The sequence below is a fragment of the Molothrus ater genome, chromosome 22 (assembly GCF_012460135.2).
Source record: "Molothrus ater isolate BHLD 08-10-18 breed brown headed cowbird chromosome 22, BPBGC_Mater_1.1, whole genome shotgun sequence".
Lineage (NCBI taxonomy): Eukaryota > Metazoa > Chordata > Aves > Passeriformes > Icteridae > Molothrus > Molothrus ater.
In genome coordinates this window covers 5,814,743-5,829,179 of record NC_050499.2, presented here as the reverse complement: position 1 = coordinate 5,829,179, position 14,437 = coordinate 5,814,743, and the positions used below count along the sequence as shown (strand labels likewise).

The 14,437-nt window shown below is 51.3% G+C and overlaps 1 protein-coding gene across 1 annotated transcript; it reads left to right on the top strand.

The window, feature by feature from the left end:
- Positions 1 to 624: 624 nt before the first annotated feature.
- Positions 625 to 13,378, top strand: OAF (out at first homolog). Its single transcript, XM_036397592.2, has 4 exons — positions 625 to 861; positions 9,819 to 9,953; positions 10,425 to 10,605; positions 11,890 to 13,378. Exons 1-4 carry the CDS (start codon positions 640 to 642, stop codon positions 12,162 to 12,164), a joined length of 813 nt encoding a protein of 270 aa, XP_036253485.1. The 5' UTR covers positions 625 to 639; the 3' UTR covers positions 12,165 to 13,378.
- Positions 13,379 to 14,437: the final 1,059 nt, after the last annotated feature.

Genomic DNA, 14,437 nt, shown 5'->3' with positions numbered 1-14,437 from the left:
TCCATGTGCACATCCAGGGCTGTGTTTGATGGATCCATGTGCACATCCAGGTCTGTTTCATGGATCCATGTGCACATCCAGGTCTGTTTCATGGATCCACGTGCACATCCAGATCTGTTTCATGGATCCATGTGCTCATCCAGGGCTGTGTTTGATGGATCCATGTGCTCATCCAGGTCTGTTTGACGGATCCATGTGCACATCCAGGGCTGTTTCATGGATCCATGTGCTCATCCAGGGCTGTGTTTGATGGATCCATGTGCACATCCAGGTCTGTTTGACGGATCCATGTGCACATCCACGGCTCTGTTTAATGGATCCATGTGCTCATCCAGGGCCCTGCCGCCTCTCGCCGCTCCCCCTCCCTCCCTGCCCGGCGCTGTTCCTTTAACGACGGGGCGGGCGCTGCTCGGCGGGGCCGTCCCGGGTCCGGGGGGGAAGTGACGGGGGGCGGGGGGCGAGGGCAGCGCCCGCTCGGGGAGGGAGGGAGGGAGGGACGGGCGGACCGAGGGACGCTGAATGAGCGGGGCGAGCGAGGCAGCGCCGCGGGGCCGGGGGCGCGGCGGGGCCGCCTTTCCCCGCCGCCTTCCGCGCTGCGGCCGCGCCCCCCGCCCGATGCGCTGAGCCCGGCCCGGGGGGATGCGCGGCCCGCGGCTGCCGGCGCTGCCCGCGCTGCTCTGGCTGGCGCTGGCCCCGCTGCCCGGCCCCGCGGCGCGGGCAGAGCTGCGGGTGCGGGTGCGGCTGCCCGGCGGGCAGGTGACGGAGGAGAGCCTGCAGGCCGACAGCGGCGCCGACTGCGTCAGCCTGGAGCTAAGGGCGGCCGACGGCGCCCTCGTCACGCTCACGGCGGATTTCAGACAGGTACGGGGCGGGGGAGAGCATCCCCGGGGGATTCAGACCGGTATGGAGCTGGGGAGAACATCCCCGAGGGGTTCGGGTAGGGAGCGAGATGGGGAGAGCATCCCCGGGGGGTTCAGACTGGTATGGAGCTGAGGAGAGCATCCCCGAGGGGTTCGGGTGGGGAGCGAGATGGGGAGAGCATCCCCGGGGGGTTTCGGATAAGAGCAGAGCCGAGAGAACATTCCCGGGGGGGTTCGGGTAGGGAGGGATCCAGGGAGAGCATTCCCGGGGGGTTCGGGCTGGGAGCGAGCCGGGAAGAGCATTCCCGGAGGGTTTCGGATAAGAGCAGAGCTGGGAGAGCATCCCCGGGGGTTTTGGATAAGAGCGGAGCTGGGAGAGCATCCCCGGGGGTTTGGGACAGGGACAGAGCGGGGAGAGCATCCCCAGGGGTTTCGGATAAGAGCGGAGCTGGGAGAGCATCCCCGGGTGCCGCGGGGTCCCGGCGGGGCTGGAGCAGGGTGACGGCTGCGGGATGGGAGCGCTGGCCCCTGGCGCCCCGCGGGAGGGTCTGGTCGGGGCTTTTCGTGCACTCCATGAGTGCTTTTTGTGGGATGAGCGCTGGGGACGCCGATCCTTCCCGTCCTCCTTCCAGACCCGAGTCCATCCCAACTCGGAAGCTGGAGAATCTTGACTGGGGGTCCGGGAGCCAAAAGGACCCTGGGGATGCGCAGGGAAAAGCCCGTCCATCCTCTCGCACCGTCCGGGGCTTTGTCTGAGCTCTCCGGCGCAGCTCCAGGACGGTGAGCCAGGCTCGCTGTCCCCACCGGTGTCACACCTGTGCCCGGGGCTGCCTCCACGCTGGAAACAGCTGAAAGGTCCCGGTGGGGACGGGCAGCAGCTCCGGTGCTCCTGCCTGAGTTGTGAGCAGCACAGTTTGCACAATTCCTCAGAGTTTTGCACAATTCCTCAGAGTTTTGCACAATTCCTCAGAGTTTTGCACAACTCCTCAGAGTTTTGCGTGGCAGGCTCAGCTCAGCCAGGCAGGGAGCAGGGTCAGGGCAGGAGAGGCTGGGCTGGGGAGATCTCAGGTTCCTGGCTCCGATGTGGGGGTGTCCATGCCCTGCTGTAGCTCTGGGATATCTCTCTCCACGATGCCATGGGGTGCAGGTGATTCCTCAGGTGGGCTCCTGCTGCCTTTGCGGGGCTCGCGTGTGGTGTGGGACGTCTGTGACTGGCAGCTGTCAGTTCTGAGCTGAAGCCCCAAATCCCACATGGATGCAGGGAGCTCCCACTGCCCAGGGAAGCACAGTTTGCCCAGGCTGGCATGGCTGTGTTATCTTCATTCCAACCCCCCATCCCTCTTTGCTCAGGTGGACTTTGCTTTGCAGCAGGAGGAAGCCCAGAGCCATGAGATAGGAAGGTGCTGTGAACCTTGGAGCCTTTTTGCCAGGGATTGTTCTGGTGCCTCTTCCCTGTTCATTCTCAGTCTCCCTGAAAGCCCCTCCGATGTCCCTTTTCCTCCCTGAGGTGCCAGCAGAAGCCATGATGATTTTGGAAGTGGTGGCCTGTTTCAAATGTGGCATGTTTCAAATGTGGCATGTTTCAAATACTCCAGCAGATGTGCAGGGAAGCAGCCCTGTGACTCCTATTAAAGAAAATATTAAATAATTGCAAGCCCTGGCACAGCAGGCAGGTTAGGAAGGGCTCTGAAGCTGTGGATTGCAAACTTGCACATTCCCAGGCCAGGGAAATCCAAACTCGCTACAGCTCCTCTAGGCAGGTCCTTTGGGAACCTGGGATGTGACCTGGTGATTTTTTCAGCATTTTTCACTTTCTTCAGCTCCTCCTGAGAGCTCCGAGCTCACCCACAAACCCGACCGAGTGTGTGTTACATCTTCTCTCCCTCCCATCCTTATTAGAGCTGAGTTTATTCTGGGTTGGGGCTCTCTGGAGGTGTTTTGGGTCCATGGGTTAAATCCTGAGCTCCACAGCCCCTGCTGGAAGCGACGGTCCCCGGAGGGCTTTGCAAGCATCCAGCTTGCAGAAATGCATTCCTGATCCTCAGTTTTAGGGCAGCTGGGGCCTGACTCTGTCTGCTCTGTGGATTTGCTGGAAAATAGCTGAGAAAAGCCAGAGGAACATAAAGGAGCAGGGAGCTGCTTTGTGGTGAGGTGAGTAATGTGTGAGCAGGCAGGAGCCTGGCTGGGCTTCCCCCCCTGACCTGCTGCAGCTGCACCCAGACAGTTCCCAGTTCTGCCCTGCTGCTCCTCTCGCCCAAATTACACAAATTACACAATTTCTGCCTGCTCTGGAGGTTGTGGGGCTCTGAGTGTTCCCAGCAGCAGCTGGGGTTGTTGTCTGCTGCCCTTGAGCCTGATGATGTGGCCAGGATGCTGGGGTTTTTCCACAAATGAGTTTTCCATTCCTCTGGCTTAAACTGCAGGGGGTTTGTCCAAAGTCAGGGGTTTATTTGCTATTTTTTTTATTATTTTTTTTTCTCTCTGCTGGCAATTTGTGGTTGCCAGACCAGGGGCTGGAGAAGAAAGGAGCTAAATGAGATCATTGTTCATTACTTTGCTCTGACACTGGTGGGACTTGAGCAGTGCCTGGGGCTTCCACAGGGCTGGGATTTTCTTTTCTCTTCCATCCCTGCCTGCCTGCAGAGCTGGAGCTGTGTTCTCAGAGCACACCAGGTTATTTTCTCCTTGGTGCAGCACAAACTGGGCAGTGAGAGTTCAAACTGGGACTCATTTTCTGGGCAGAGCAGGGGTGACCCTTTCTTTTCTTGCAGTTTGAAAGAAGGGAATGAAAACGCTTCTTTTTTTTTTTTTTTTTTTTTGTGGTCAGGCATAAAATGTATTGCAAAAAATTAAATTTTGTATTGCAAAAAAAAATAATGAGGGGGCTCAGCAGCCTTGACTGTTGTGTCTGATTGGAGCGAGGTTTCCAGTTGTTAAACACGGCCTGAGAACAGAGTGGGCGGGTTTATTTCAAGGTCAGCACAAAGATAGGGAGAAGTTTCTCTTCCCTTTCCATGGCTGGAAAAGTTGGGCTTGGAAACACAAGCGGGGAAGCCTGGGTAGTGCTTTAACCCTTGCACTGCCAGTCCTTCCCATGCTGACAAAGCTGCTGTGTGGTGTTTTTGGGGTGGTGGTGGTGTCAGAATTTCCTCATGCCAGGGGGCCACGTGTTGGGTGACAAATCCACCAGGTGGCACGGAAAGCATCTGACCACAGATTTGATCTGTGTGGTTTGGAAAGCAGCTTCTCCTCTGAACAGGTACCAGAAGTAGGAAATGAGGGACATTCAGCAGTCTTTGGGAGGGGTCATTAAAACACCCCGCTGTTTGTTACTCTGTAGAATTGTATTTATTGCTCAGAAAATTTGCTTTTTATTCCCCCCCCCTCGTCCCAGCACATCCTTGATTTGCCTTTTCAGATACCTGAATTGAAGAGGCAGCGCACCCAAATTCTCCATTCCAGATGCAGAGGGGTTAAAAACCATAATCCCCACTCATTCAGGGCAGCTCAGCTGGCTGGACCCCGGGTGTGGATGCAGCACCGAGCTCCCTGTGCTGTGCAGACTCCTGGAACTCTGGCCAGCAGTGCTGGATCCCTGGGGCAAAGGCTGCTGACAGCAGTGCAGAATTGGCCCCGGCAGTGCTGGTGTCACCCCCTGTCCCCAGCAGCACATTCTCCTTTTTTTCCTGTGCCACTGCAAAGACAAAACTGGGTCCCCACAGCAGCCCCGATGTCCTTAGGGGAGAGAAATTTGGCAGGAAGGCAGCGGGGAGGAAGGCACTGAAGTGATTTATTTCCCTGGGAACTGCTTTGCTCCGCTCGACGTGGATTCGTTGCTGGGCTGGGAGCTGGACCACACAGGATTGTAAATCCCTGCTGGAAAAAAAAAACCCCAGGCAGGGGGGGCTGAGCTGCTCCCACCCCACAGATGGCTGAGAGGGAAGGAGCTGGAGGATTTCCCTGCTCCTCCTTGGGACTGCCGTGGGTAGGGACAGGCAGCAGTGGGATTTCTGGGCTGGAACAATGGGATTTTGGAATGGGAGCACTGATTTCTGTGCTGAAACAATGGGATTTGGGGAGCACTGATATCCCTGCTGTAACAGTGGGATTTTGGGAGCACTGATTCCTGTGCTGAAACAATGGGATTTTGGGAGTAGGAGCAGATATCCTTGCTGTAACAGTGGGATTTTGGGAGCACTGATATCCCTGCTGTAACAGTGGGATTTTGGAATGGGAGCACTGATTTCTGTGCTGAAACAATGGGATTTTGGGAGCACTGATTTCCATGGTGTAACAGTGGGATTTTGGGAGTAGGAGCACTGATATCCCTGCTGTAAAAGTGGGATTTTGGGAGCACTGATTTCCATGGTGTAACAGTGGGATTTTGGGAGTGGGAGCACTGATTTCCATGGTGTAACAGTGGGATTTTGGGAGTAGGAGCACTGATATCCCTGCTGTAACAGTGGGATTTTGGGAGCACTGATTTCTGTGCTGAAACAATGGGATTTTGGGAGTAGGAGCAGATATCCTTGCTGTAACATCGGGATTTTGGGAGCACTGATTTCCCTGCTCTAACAGCAGGATTTTGGCAGTGGGAGCACTGATTTCCCTGGGATATCTCTCACTGATTTCCCTGCTGTAACAATGGGATTTTGGAGCACTGATTTTCCTGGGATATCTCTCACTGATTTCCCTGCTGTAACAATGGGGTTTTGGAGCACTGATTTCCCTGGGATATCTCTCACTGATTTCTCTGCTGAAACAACAGGATTTTGGAGCACTGATTTCCCTGGGATATCTCTCACTGATTTCCCTGCTGTAACAATGGGGTTTTTGGAGCACTGATTTCCCTGCTGCCTTGAGGAGCTGCTGCGGCCTTGCTGCAGGGCTGGCTGTCCCCAAACCCCATTTTTGTCACCCAAGCCCAGCTGCCACTGCCCCAGTCAGGGCTGAGGATTCCCCACCCTGAGTTATCTGGAGAGTCCCTGCTCTGCTGGGACTTGTTCCGTGCTGGGAAATTCTGCAGGAGCCTGGGGTTGAAGGTTCTGTTTGCTGCCTTGGCTGGGGACCCACCTTGGCACTGATTCACTGCTTTTCCTGCTGGGAAAAGGAGGCTGGGGAGGGGAAGGTGCTCTCCAAGCTTTGGGGAAAGCTTTGGTGGCTCTTTGTTACATACAAGTAGAAATTATATTTTATATTTAAATTTTTCATATTTTATATTTTATATATTAATATATATTTTATATATTTATATTATTGATATAAATATATTTATTAATATAAATATATTTATGTACTTACATATTTATATATTTGCATTTATAATTTATTATATTTTATAAACATATTTATTTTATATGTATTTTATAGGTAGATTTATTTATTTTATAAATATTTTATAAAATATGGTTTAGGCCCTGCTATTCTAGCTAAGCTAGCTTTAGCTTGTAATTTCCTTATAAGATCCCATAAAGAAAAATCATAAGGATAAAGGCAGTTAACAACCTATTCTAGTAAGAAAAATAAGTTTGCACCTGCCTAAAGAATAAATCTGTCCCATGAGAATCAGTGGAGAAAATATATAAACTAACCAAAATATATAAACTAACCAAACTAACTCTTTAAAATATATAATAGATAAACTTTTAAATATATAAACTTTATAAATAAAATAACAATATCAATGTAAACAAATACAATAATACAAAGTATAAATATTTATATATTATAAATTGTATATTTATATATAATATAAATATATTGTTATAAATAATTATAATTCTAATTTAAACAATATTTATATAAAATTAAACTACTAATATATAAATAACTTAAATATATAATATATAAATTTTATCAATTTAAAATACATAAACTGACTCTCTATATCCAAATATAGAGATTTGACAGACATACAGCCTGGCCATTTACTGACCAACATACACAAATAAATAAGTGTATTGTTGGCCAATTAAGTCTTACACATTCCTTCTGATATTTCCCATAAATATGAGCTTTGTGACTAAAGAAGGGGCTTTTGTGCGTGAAGAAGCTGAGTCCTGTCTGCTTATTAACGCTTTTTTCCCTCTGAAATCTTTTTGAAGCAGCCTGGTTTGGTTCTTGCTCCACCTGGGGCCGCAGGGAGAGAGGGACCAAAGCCAGGCAAGGATCTGGGACAGGGCAGGGAAGAGAAGAAATTGGTTTTGTTTAGGACAGAGTGGTCACTGCAAGGTCCAGCTAAAGGTGGGATTTCCCCCCTCAGAATGCTACAGGAGCCAGAAAATAGATCCTTGAAAATATATCCTTGAAAATATAGCCTTGAAAATATATCCTTGAAAATACAGGATATTTCAAGGGTATATATCCTTGAAAATACAGCTTTTTCTAAGCTGTTTCAATGCTGGCAACCCAGCTTGTCCCAGTGCATCTCCCTTGGGTCAGCTCTGGAAATCCCTGGCACCTGGAGTTTGGGCAGAGGGAGTTGTGAATTCTTCATCTGCATCAGCCCTGCGGAGGAAAGAGCTGCCTGGCTGAAGGCTAATTCTTAAATAGATGGATCAGGAGGATTAATCAGCTGCTCAGCACGTTCTCATTTTACAAAAATTGCCTCCAACCTGGGAAGTGCTGCACTGTTTTTAATCTCCTGCCTGTGGAGGTTTTCGGCCTGAATGCAAAACGTGGCTCTCTCCCTGCTTGCTTTTCCCAGCCTGTTCAAAGGGAATTGGAATTAAATCCACAGCTGAGGAATATGCCAGAGTCAGCTGCTGGTTTTAGTCCACTCATCCATGGGCCCTGCATGCCTGGGGGAGCTCCCAGCTGGACCAAATGTGGATGGGGAATGTGGTTTGTTCCAGTGACTCAGTGGGACACCTCCCCATTAAATCTCTCGGAAAAAAAAAAAAAAAGTAAAAAATTCCATAGCAATTTCACAAGAATTTTTGGAATCTCTTTCTTCTCAGTGCCCTGCTCTTCTGTTGTGCAGTCAATAATTGCAGCAGCAGCAAGATGATTCCTCCCATCCTGGGGGTTGGAAATGTTGTTCTTGCAGCTGTCCAGATGTGCACTGAATGGCATCCCCATTGCTCCTCTGGGCATGGGAGAGAAGGCAGGACATAAACAGGGGGCTCAGTGAGCAGGAAAGCTCAACTGGAACAGAGAAATGCTCCCTTTTGGGGCAGAGAGAGGCTGGAAAAGGGAAATGCTCCCTTTTGGGGCAGAGGGAGGCTGGAAAAGGGAAATGCTCCCTCCTGGGGCAGAGGGAGGCTGGAAAAGGGAAATGCTCCCTTTTGGGGCAGAGGGAGGCTGGAAAAGGGAAATGCTCCCTTTTGGGGCAGAGGGAGGCTGGAAAAGGGAAATGCTCCCTCCTGGGGCAGAGGGAGGCTGGCAGAGGCCAGGGCAGGGAGGAATCCAGCAGGAACAGCTCAGGAGCAGAGGGATCTGAGCAGCTGGCACAGCTCTGGTTCTGCTCTCCAGCCCTGCCCAGCTCTCTGTGCAGGGGTTTGGCTGCAGGAGGTGCCAAAGGCAGGGGTTGATTTCCCTGTCCCATCCCTTGGGGTGGGATGGGCTGGCACCAAGGGATGGCAGATTCCCACACCGATGCCCCTGAAGCCAGAGGCAGGGATTGATCCCTGCACAGAAATCAGGGTTTGGTGCCAGAGCAGGACACAGGGTCCTGCTGTTGGCCAAGGGATTCTGTGGCTCTGCATGGAGTAACTGTGAGTGATTTCCAAGCTGGTTCTGGAAAGGACTGCAATCCCTATTATATAAAATGATAGAATTAGTGACCTGGACAGAAAAGGAATCAGCTGCAGCTGATCATAATGGCTCCTTCTGCCTTTAACAATTCCATTTTCACTTCTGTTCCACACGCTCAGGGATGAGTAACTTTTTCTCCGCTTGTCAAGAAGCCACTGAGGGAAGGCAGCAGAGGAAATCTGGGGCTGCTTACTCAGTAAGGCATGAGGATGATGGCTGTGTGATATTTGCTCAACAAAACCAAACGAGGCTCCTCGGGGCCTTGCTTCCCTTCTTGGGAAAGCACAGAAACCCTCAGCTCTTGGGTGTGGGATGTGACCTGGCAGCAATTTGTCCTTGCCACAGTGGGATTGTGAAAACCCTTCATTCTTTACAGACACCAGGGATTGTGCTGCAGGCTTTGGGGTGGGATTGGAGCTGGGAACACACCCCTGTGCTCAGGTGTCAGGACCCAGGACACCCCTCTGGCTGTCCTGAGCAGCCCAGACCCTGCCCGGGGGCTCAGAGACCCTGGCACAGAGCCCAAAATGCCCCTGTGGGTTTGATTATGACCCCTGGAGCAAATTACCAACCTTATATGAAGATCAGCAAGCCACAACAGTTTAAGTAGAATGATAGTGAAGTTATCACAGGGTGAAAAAGCAGATTTTGGGGTTTTTAGAATGGGGGTTCAGGGAGCAAGATGGAGGGATCTGGGCATGTCCAGCCTTTCTCCTTCTTCTCCTTGGCCTCCATCTTCTGCTGTGATGGTGGCACTTTGGGATTGGTTTAGAGTAGAAGCTCGCTGTCTAACACAGGTGATGGGTATTGGGAAGTAATTGTAAACACTGTACACGTAGTTTTTAGTATAAAAAGATAACACTGCCCTGAGGGTGTCAGTGTGCCTCTGTCTGACCTGCTGAACAGACCTGGGCAGGGCAGGAGAAAGAATTTTATAGATAAGAAGCAATAAACAACCTTGAGAATGAGAACTGAAGAGCCCTGACTCCTTCTTCAAGCGCCGGGCTGGGAAAAGAGACTTTTGAACTCTTCTTGGGGTCACTGTGAGCAGCGAGAGATCCCCATGCTCAGGCAGCACAAGTTGGAGACCTTTGGCTTTGCTTTAGGGCTGGAGCCTTTCTCTTTGACCCCAACCTCTCCGTTCACCTCACCGATGCCCAAGATTTGCAGCTCTCACTGTTGTTATTTCTCTCTCTGTGTCAGGAGGTGAAGATTTTCCGTGCCTTAATCCTGGGGGAGCTGGAGAGGGGCCAGAGCCAGTTCCAGGCCCTGTGCTTTGTGACCCGGCTGCACTGCAACGAGATCATCCCCAGCGAGTCCATGGCCAAGCTGCGCCAGGTACAGGCTCCCTCCTCCCCTCCAGCCAGGAATCCTCAGAGTTTTCCTGCCTGGATGCCCTGCCCAGGCTGCTGCCTGGCTGCTCAGCTCTTCAAGCCACCTCTGACCACCCCTCCTGCTTGAGGGGTTTGGTATTAAACTGAGTTTATCAGCGGTATTGATCCAGATTTAGTTGAGCCTCGTTTGTGTCGTGGTTCAGTTGAGCCTAATTTGTGTCGGGGTGTGAAAATCCCTGCTCCACTGAAGCCAGGACTGATCTGGGACCTTTATCAGGACAAAACATGGAGACACCACCACAGGCAAGGGTAAAACATTGTGGTTTCAGTACCAACAGGCTATTTTAAAGTGCATCTCACCCAGGTAGGACGCAGGTGCACATCTGTTCTCACGTCTGGTGGTGTTACCACATCCCATTGTGCTCTAAGGGATGAGGTGCACCCAGGATTGAAGTTGTGATGATTTCCTCTGCAGAAAAACCCCCGGACAGTGAGGCAGGCAGAGGAGGTGCGAGGCCTGGAGCACCTCAGCATGGACGTGGCTGTGAACTTCAGCAAGGCAGCCCAGCTGAGCTCCCACATCCACAACGTCTGCGCAGAGGCCAGGGAGGCCATTTACACCCGGGAGGAAGATGTCAAGTTCTGGCTGGAGAAAGGTGATTTCCCTGGAGCTGCTGCTGTCAGTGGGCTGGCACGGTGCCGTGGTGGCTCCTGCCAGGTTTCTGGGGATCAGCACTGATTGTTTTGGCTCTGAGGCACATGTGTCACCCTGCCTGCGTGTGAGCAGATCGCACTCCTCCTGCTGGCGTTCCCTGGGTGAACCTAATCTGGGATTTTAAAAGTAACCTTTTCACCGCCTCCAGAAACCCAGAGGAGAGAGTTTTGTGTCTTTTGGCTTCCTGTCCCCAGGGTCTTTTGTTCTCCTGTGGTTCCTATTCAGATTTAAGTCCCTGGAGATGCTCTGTCCAACTTCCTCCTTGACCTGGAGACTGTGCAGAGATACCAGAGCTGGCTTTAGTGGCTGTCTCCTTTGGCTTTGCCTCATGGCAGCACCCTGAGGGATGTGTGTTCACCCTGAGGGATGTCTGTTCACCCTGAGGGATGTCTGTTTGAGGTGCTGTCAGACCTTGCTTTCCTGGGGGTTTTTTATTTCTCCCGTGGCTCCCATTTGGATTTTAGTCCCAACAGCTTCTGAGAACGCTCTGTCCAAGCTCCTCCTCACCCTGGGAGCTGTGTTGGGATGGCTTTGGTGGCTCTGTCCTTTGGTGTCCCTCCACCCTGAGCCTGTGTGTCCTTGCTCCCACAGGAGTGGACAGCTCCATGTTCGAGGTGCTGCTGTAGAGCTCAGACCTGCCCGACTCTGCTTTCCTTGGGGTCTTTTGCACTCCCGTGGCTCCCATGCAGATTTAAATCCCAACAGCCCCCGGAAACATTGTCCAACCTCCTCCTTAGCCTGGGGGCTGTGTGGGGATGGATTTGGTGGCCCTTCCCTCCACCCTGAGCTCTGTCTGTCCTTGCTCTTACAGGAGTGGACAGCTCCATGTTCGAGGTGTTGCCGCAGGGCTTGGACCTTGCTTTCCTTGGGGTCTTTCACTCTCCCATGGCTCCCATGCAGATTTTAGTCTCAACAGCCCTTGGAAACATTGTCCAACCTCCTCCTCAGGCTGTGTTGGGATGGCTTTGGTGCCTGTTCCCTCCACCCTGAGCACTGTCTGTCCTTGCTCTTACAGGAGTGGACGGCTCCATGTTTGAGGTGCTGCAGAGCTTGGACCTGCCAGACCTTGCTTTCCTTGGGGTCTTTTGCACTCCCGTGGCTCTCATTCAGATTTAAATCCCAACAGCCCCTGGAAACATTGTCCAACCTCCTCCTCAGGCTGTGTTGGGATGGCTTTGGTGCCCGTTCTCTCCACCCTGATCCTGTGTGTGCTTGCCCCCCGCAGGAGTGGACGGCTCCATGTTCGAGGTTCTCCCCCGGGGCTCGGACCTGCCGGAGCTGCAGCGCTGCAGGCTGTGCCCCGAGCGCTGGCGGCCGTGCCTGTGCAGTTACTCGCTGAGCATCGAGTGGTACCCCTGCATGCTCAAGTACTGCAAGAGCCGCGACGCTGCGGGCAGGCTCAGCTCCTACAAGTGCGGCATCCGCAGCTGCCAGAAGGGCTACACCTTCCACTACTACGTGCCTCAAAAGCAGCTCTGCCTCTGGGATGAGGAGACTTAGAGCCAGGCCGGGCTTGCCAGGGGTGGCTCGTCGGCCCCGGCGAGGAGCTGGCTGCTCTGAAGAAGGGATGATGTTCACAGTGGTGCCTTGTGCTCTGTGCCTTTCCTCGTGGCCTTTCCTGGCCTCCCTCCCCATGGGGCCCTGCCCGGGCTCAGCTCGCTGGCTGGTGATGCTCTGGCTCCCTGGAGCAGGGGATGCAGGTTTTGGGGTGAAGCACAGGGAAGGGGGTGTGCTGCCCTGCTCTGCAGCTCCCAGGGGCACTTCCCAGCCTTGAGCTGAGCGGGCAGGGCGAGGATCTTGCTGACCTGACATCTCTGCTGCTGAAGAACCCCCTTTGCTGCCTTCACCACCTCCTGGTGACACATCCACGGGGAAACAGCTGATTTTTGGGACCACAGCTCCTGAACAAGGAGGCTTTGAAGCCCACCCAAAGCAAGAGCCTGCCTGTAGCTTTTCCTAGTGCCTGACTGGCTGTTATATCCCCCTGTGGATGGAAGATACACCAGGGGCAATAACCCAGCATCCTGTGCCCCTAAAAGGCTGGTAATTAGGGCTTTAATTAATCCCTCTCTAGACTAGTGAAGGCCCAACTTTTTGTGTTGGCCTTGTGACTGTTCCACTAAGAAAGAAGCATCTAGAGACTCGTGACTACCACCATAACCCTGTGGTTGGAAAGGGGAGAGGAGGATCCCAGGTGGGTTTTGAAGAAGACAGGATTCTACATCCACGTCCAGTTTTATGTCCTGCTCTGCCAGCTATTCACAAGAAGCTCTTAAATAACTGTACTGCTTTGCTGTGCCTTGTTTTCCCCCATATGTTAAACAAGGGTGACACTGAAGTTGTCCTTGGCCCTGGAATATTCCTGGAGGGACCAGACAAAAAGCACTGGAAGTGCTGCTTGGGTCTGTGTCCTCTTCCACTCAAATTAGGACAAGCACAGGGGGGAGAGAAGCTCTTGGGGTCTTGAGGAGCCCCTGTGCCTCCTGGTGAAAAGCCTTCACAATGTGCCTTTTTGCCTAAAATACAGGAATTTTTGCAAAGGAAGAAAAGAATTTGGTGACAATTATTTTTGTATCGATCACTTAAGGGGGCGGGGGGAGAAGGGAAAGGTATTTTAATATTGGAACATGAAGTAAAACACACTTGAAATTATTTTTTTTTAAAAGACAAATTATTTATCATTTGTAAGGTAAAATAAACTGATTTTTAAAGCATCCTTGGCCTAAAAGTTTATCTGTGCATAATACTCTGTGTGTGAATTCAGATTTGTTCCTTTATGGGTAAATCTAAGGCCTGCACCTGGTGAAGAGCCATGGACTGGGGGAGAACATGCAGGAATTTTGGGCTCAGGAGAAATTTTGGGCTTAGTTTTGGGTCTGAGGGGATGCTGCACCTCCGTAGGGAGAGGTTTGGCTCATCCCAAGCAGTTGTGGGGGCTTTGAGCTCGAGCCCTGCTGGATAAACCCATCCCTAGGAGCAGGTCCTGGGGGCTGCTCCTCCTGCCCAGTGGTGCCACGAGGCTTCTCTGGGTGTGGAAAATATTCCTGGTGAACAGAGAAGATATTCCTGGTGAATAAAGAAAATATTCCTGGTGAATAGAGAAAATATTCCTGGTGAATACAGAAAATATTCCTGGTGAATAGAGAAAATATTCCTGGTGAATAGAGAAGATATTCCTGGTGAATAGAGAAAATATTCCAGGTGAATAGAGAAAATATTCCTGGTGAATAGAGAAAATATTCTGGGTGAATAGAGAACATATTCCTGGTGAATAGAGAAAATATTCCTGGTGAATAGAGAAAATATTCCTGGTGAACAAAGAAAATATTCCTGGTGAATAGAGAAAATATTCCTGGTAAATAAAGAAAATATTCCTGGTGAATAGAGAAAATATTCCTGGTGAACAAAGAAAATATTCCTGGTGAATAGAGAAAATATTCTGGGTGAATACAGAAAATATTCCTGGTGAATAGAGAAGATATTCCTGGTGAATAGAGAAGATATTCCTGGTGAATACAGAAAATATTCCTGGTGAATAGAGAAGATATTCCTGGTGAATAGAGAAAATATTCCGGGTGAATTCTTCCAGGAAAATGTAAATTTAAAATAGGTAAAATTTAAATTTAAAATATCTCCAGCTGAAGAGGGCGGCACTTTTTGGGGCCAGCCCGGAGCTGCCGGTGGCTGCTGGAGGGAGAATTGAAAAGTGGAGCTCTGATTCCCTCTAGTGTGGGGAATGCAGGGATGGCACCAGCGCTTCCAGCTTTCCTCTG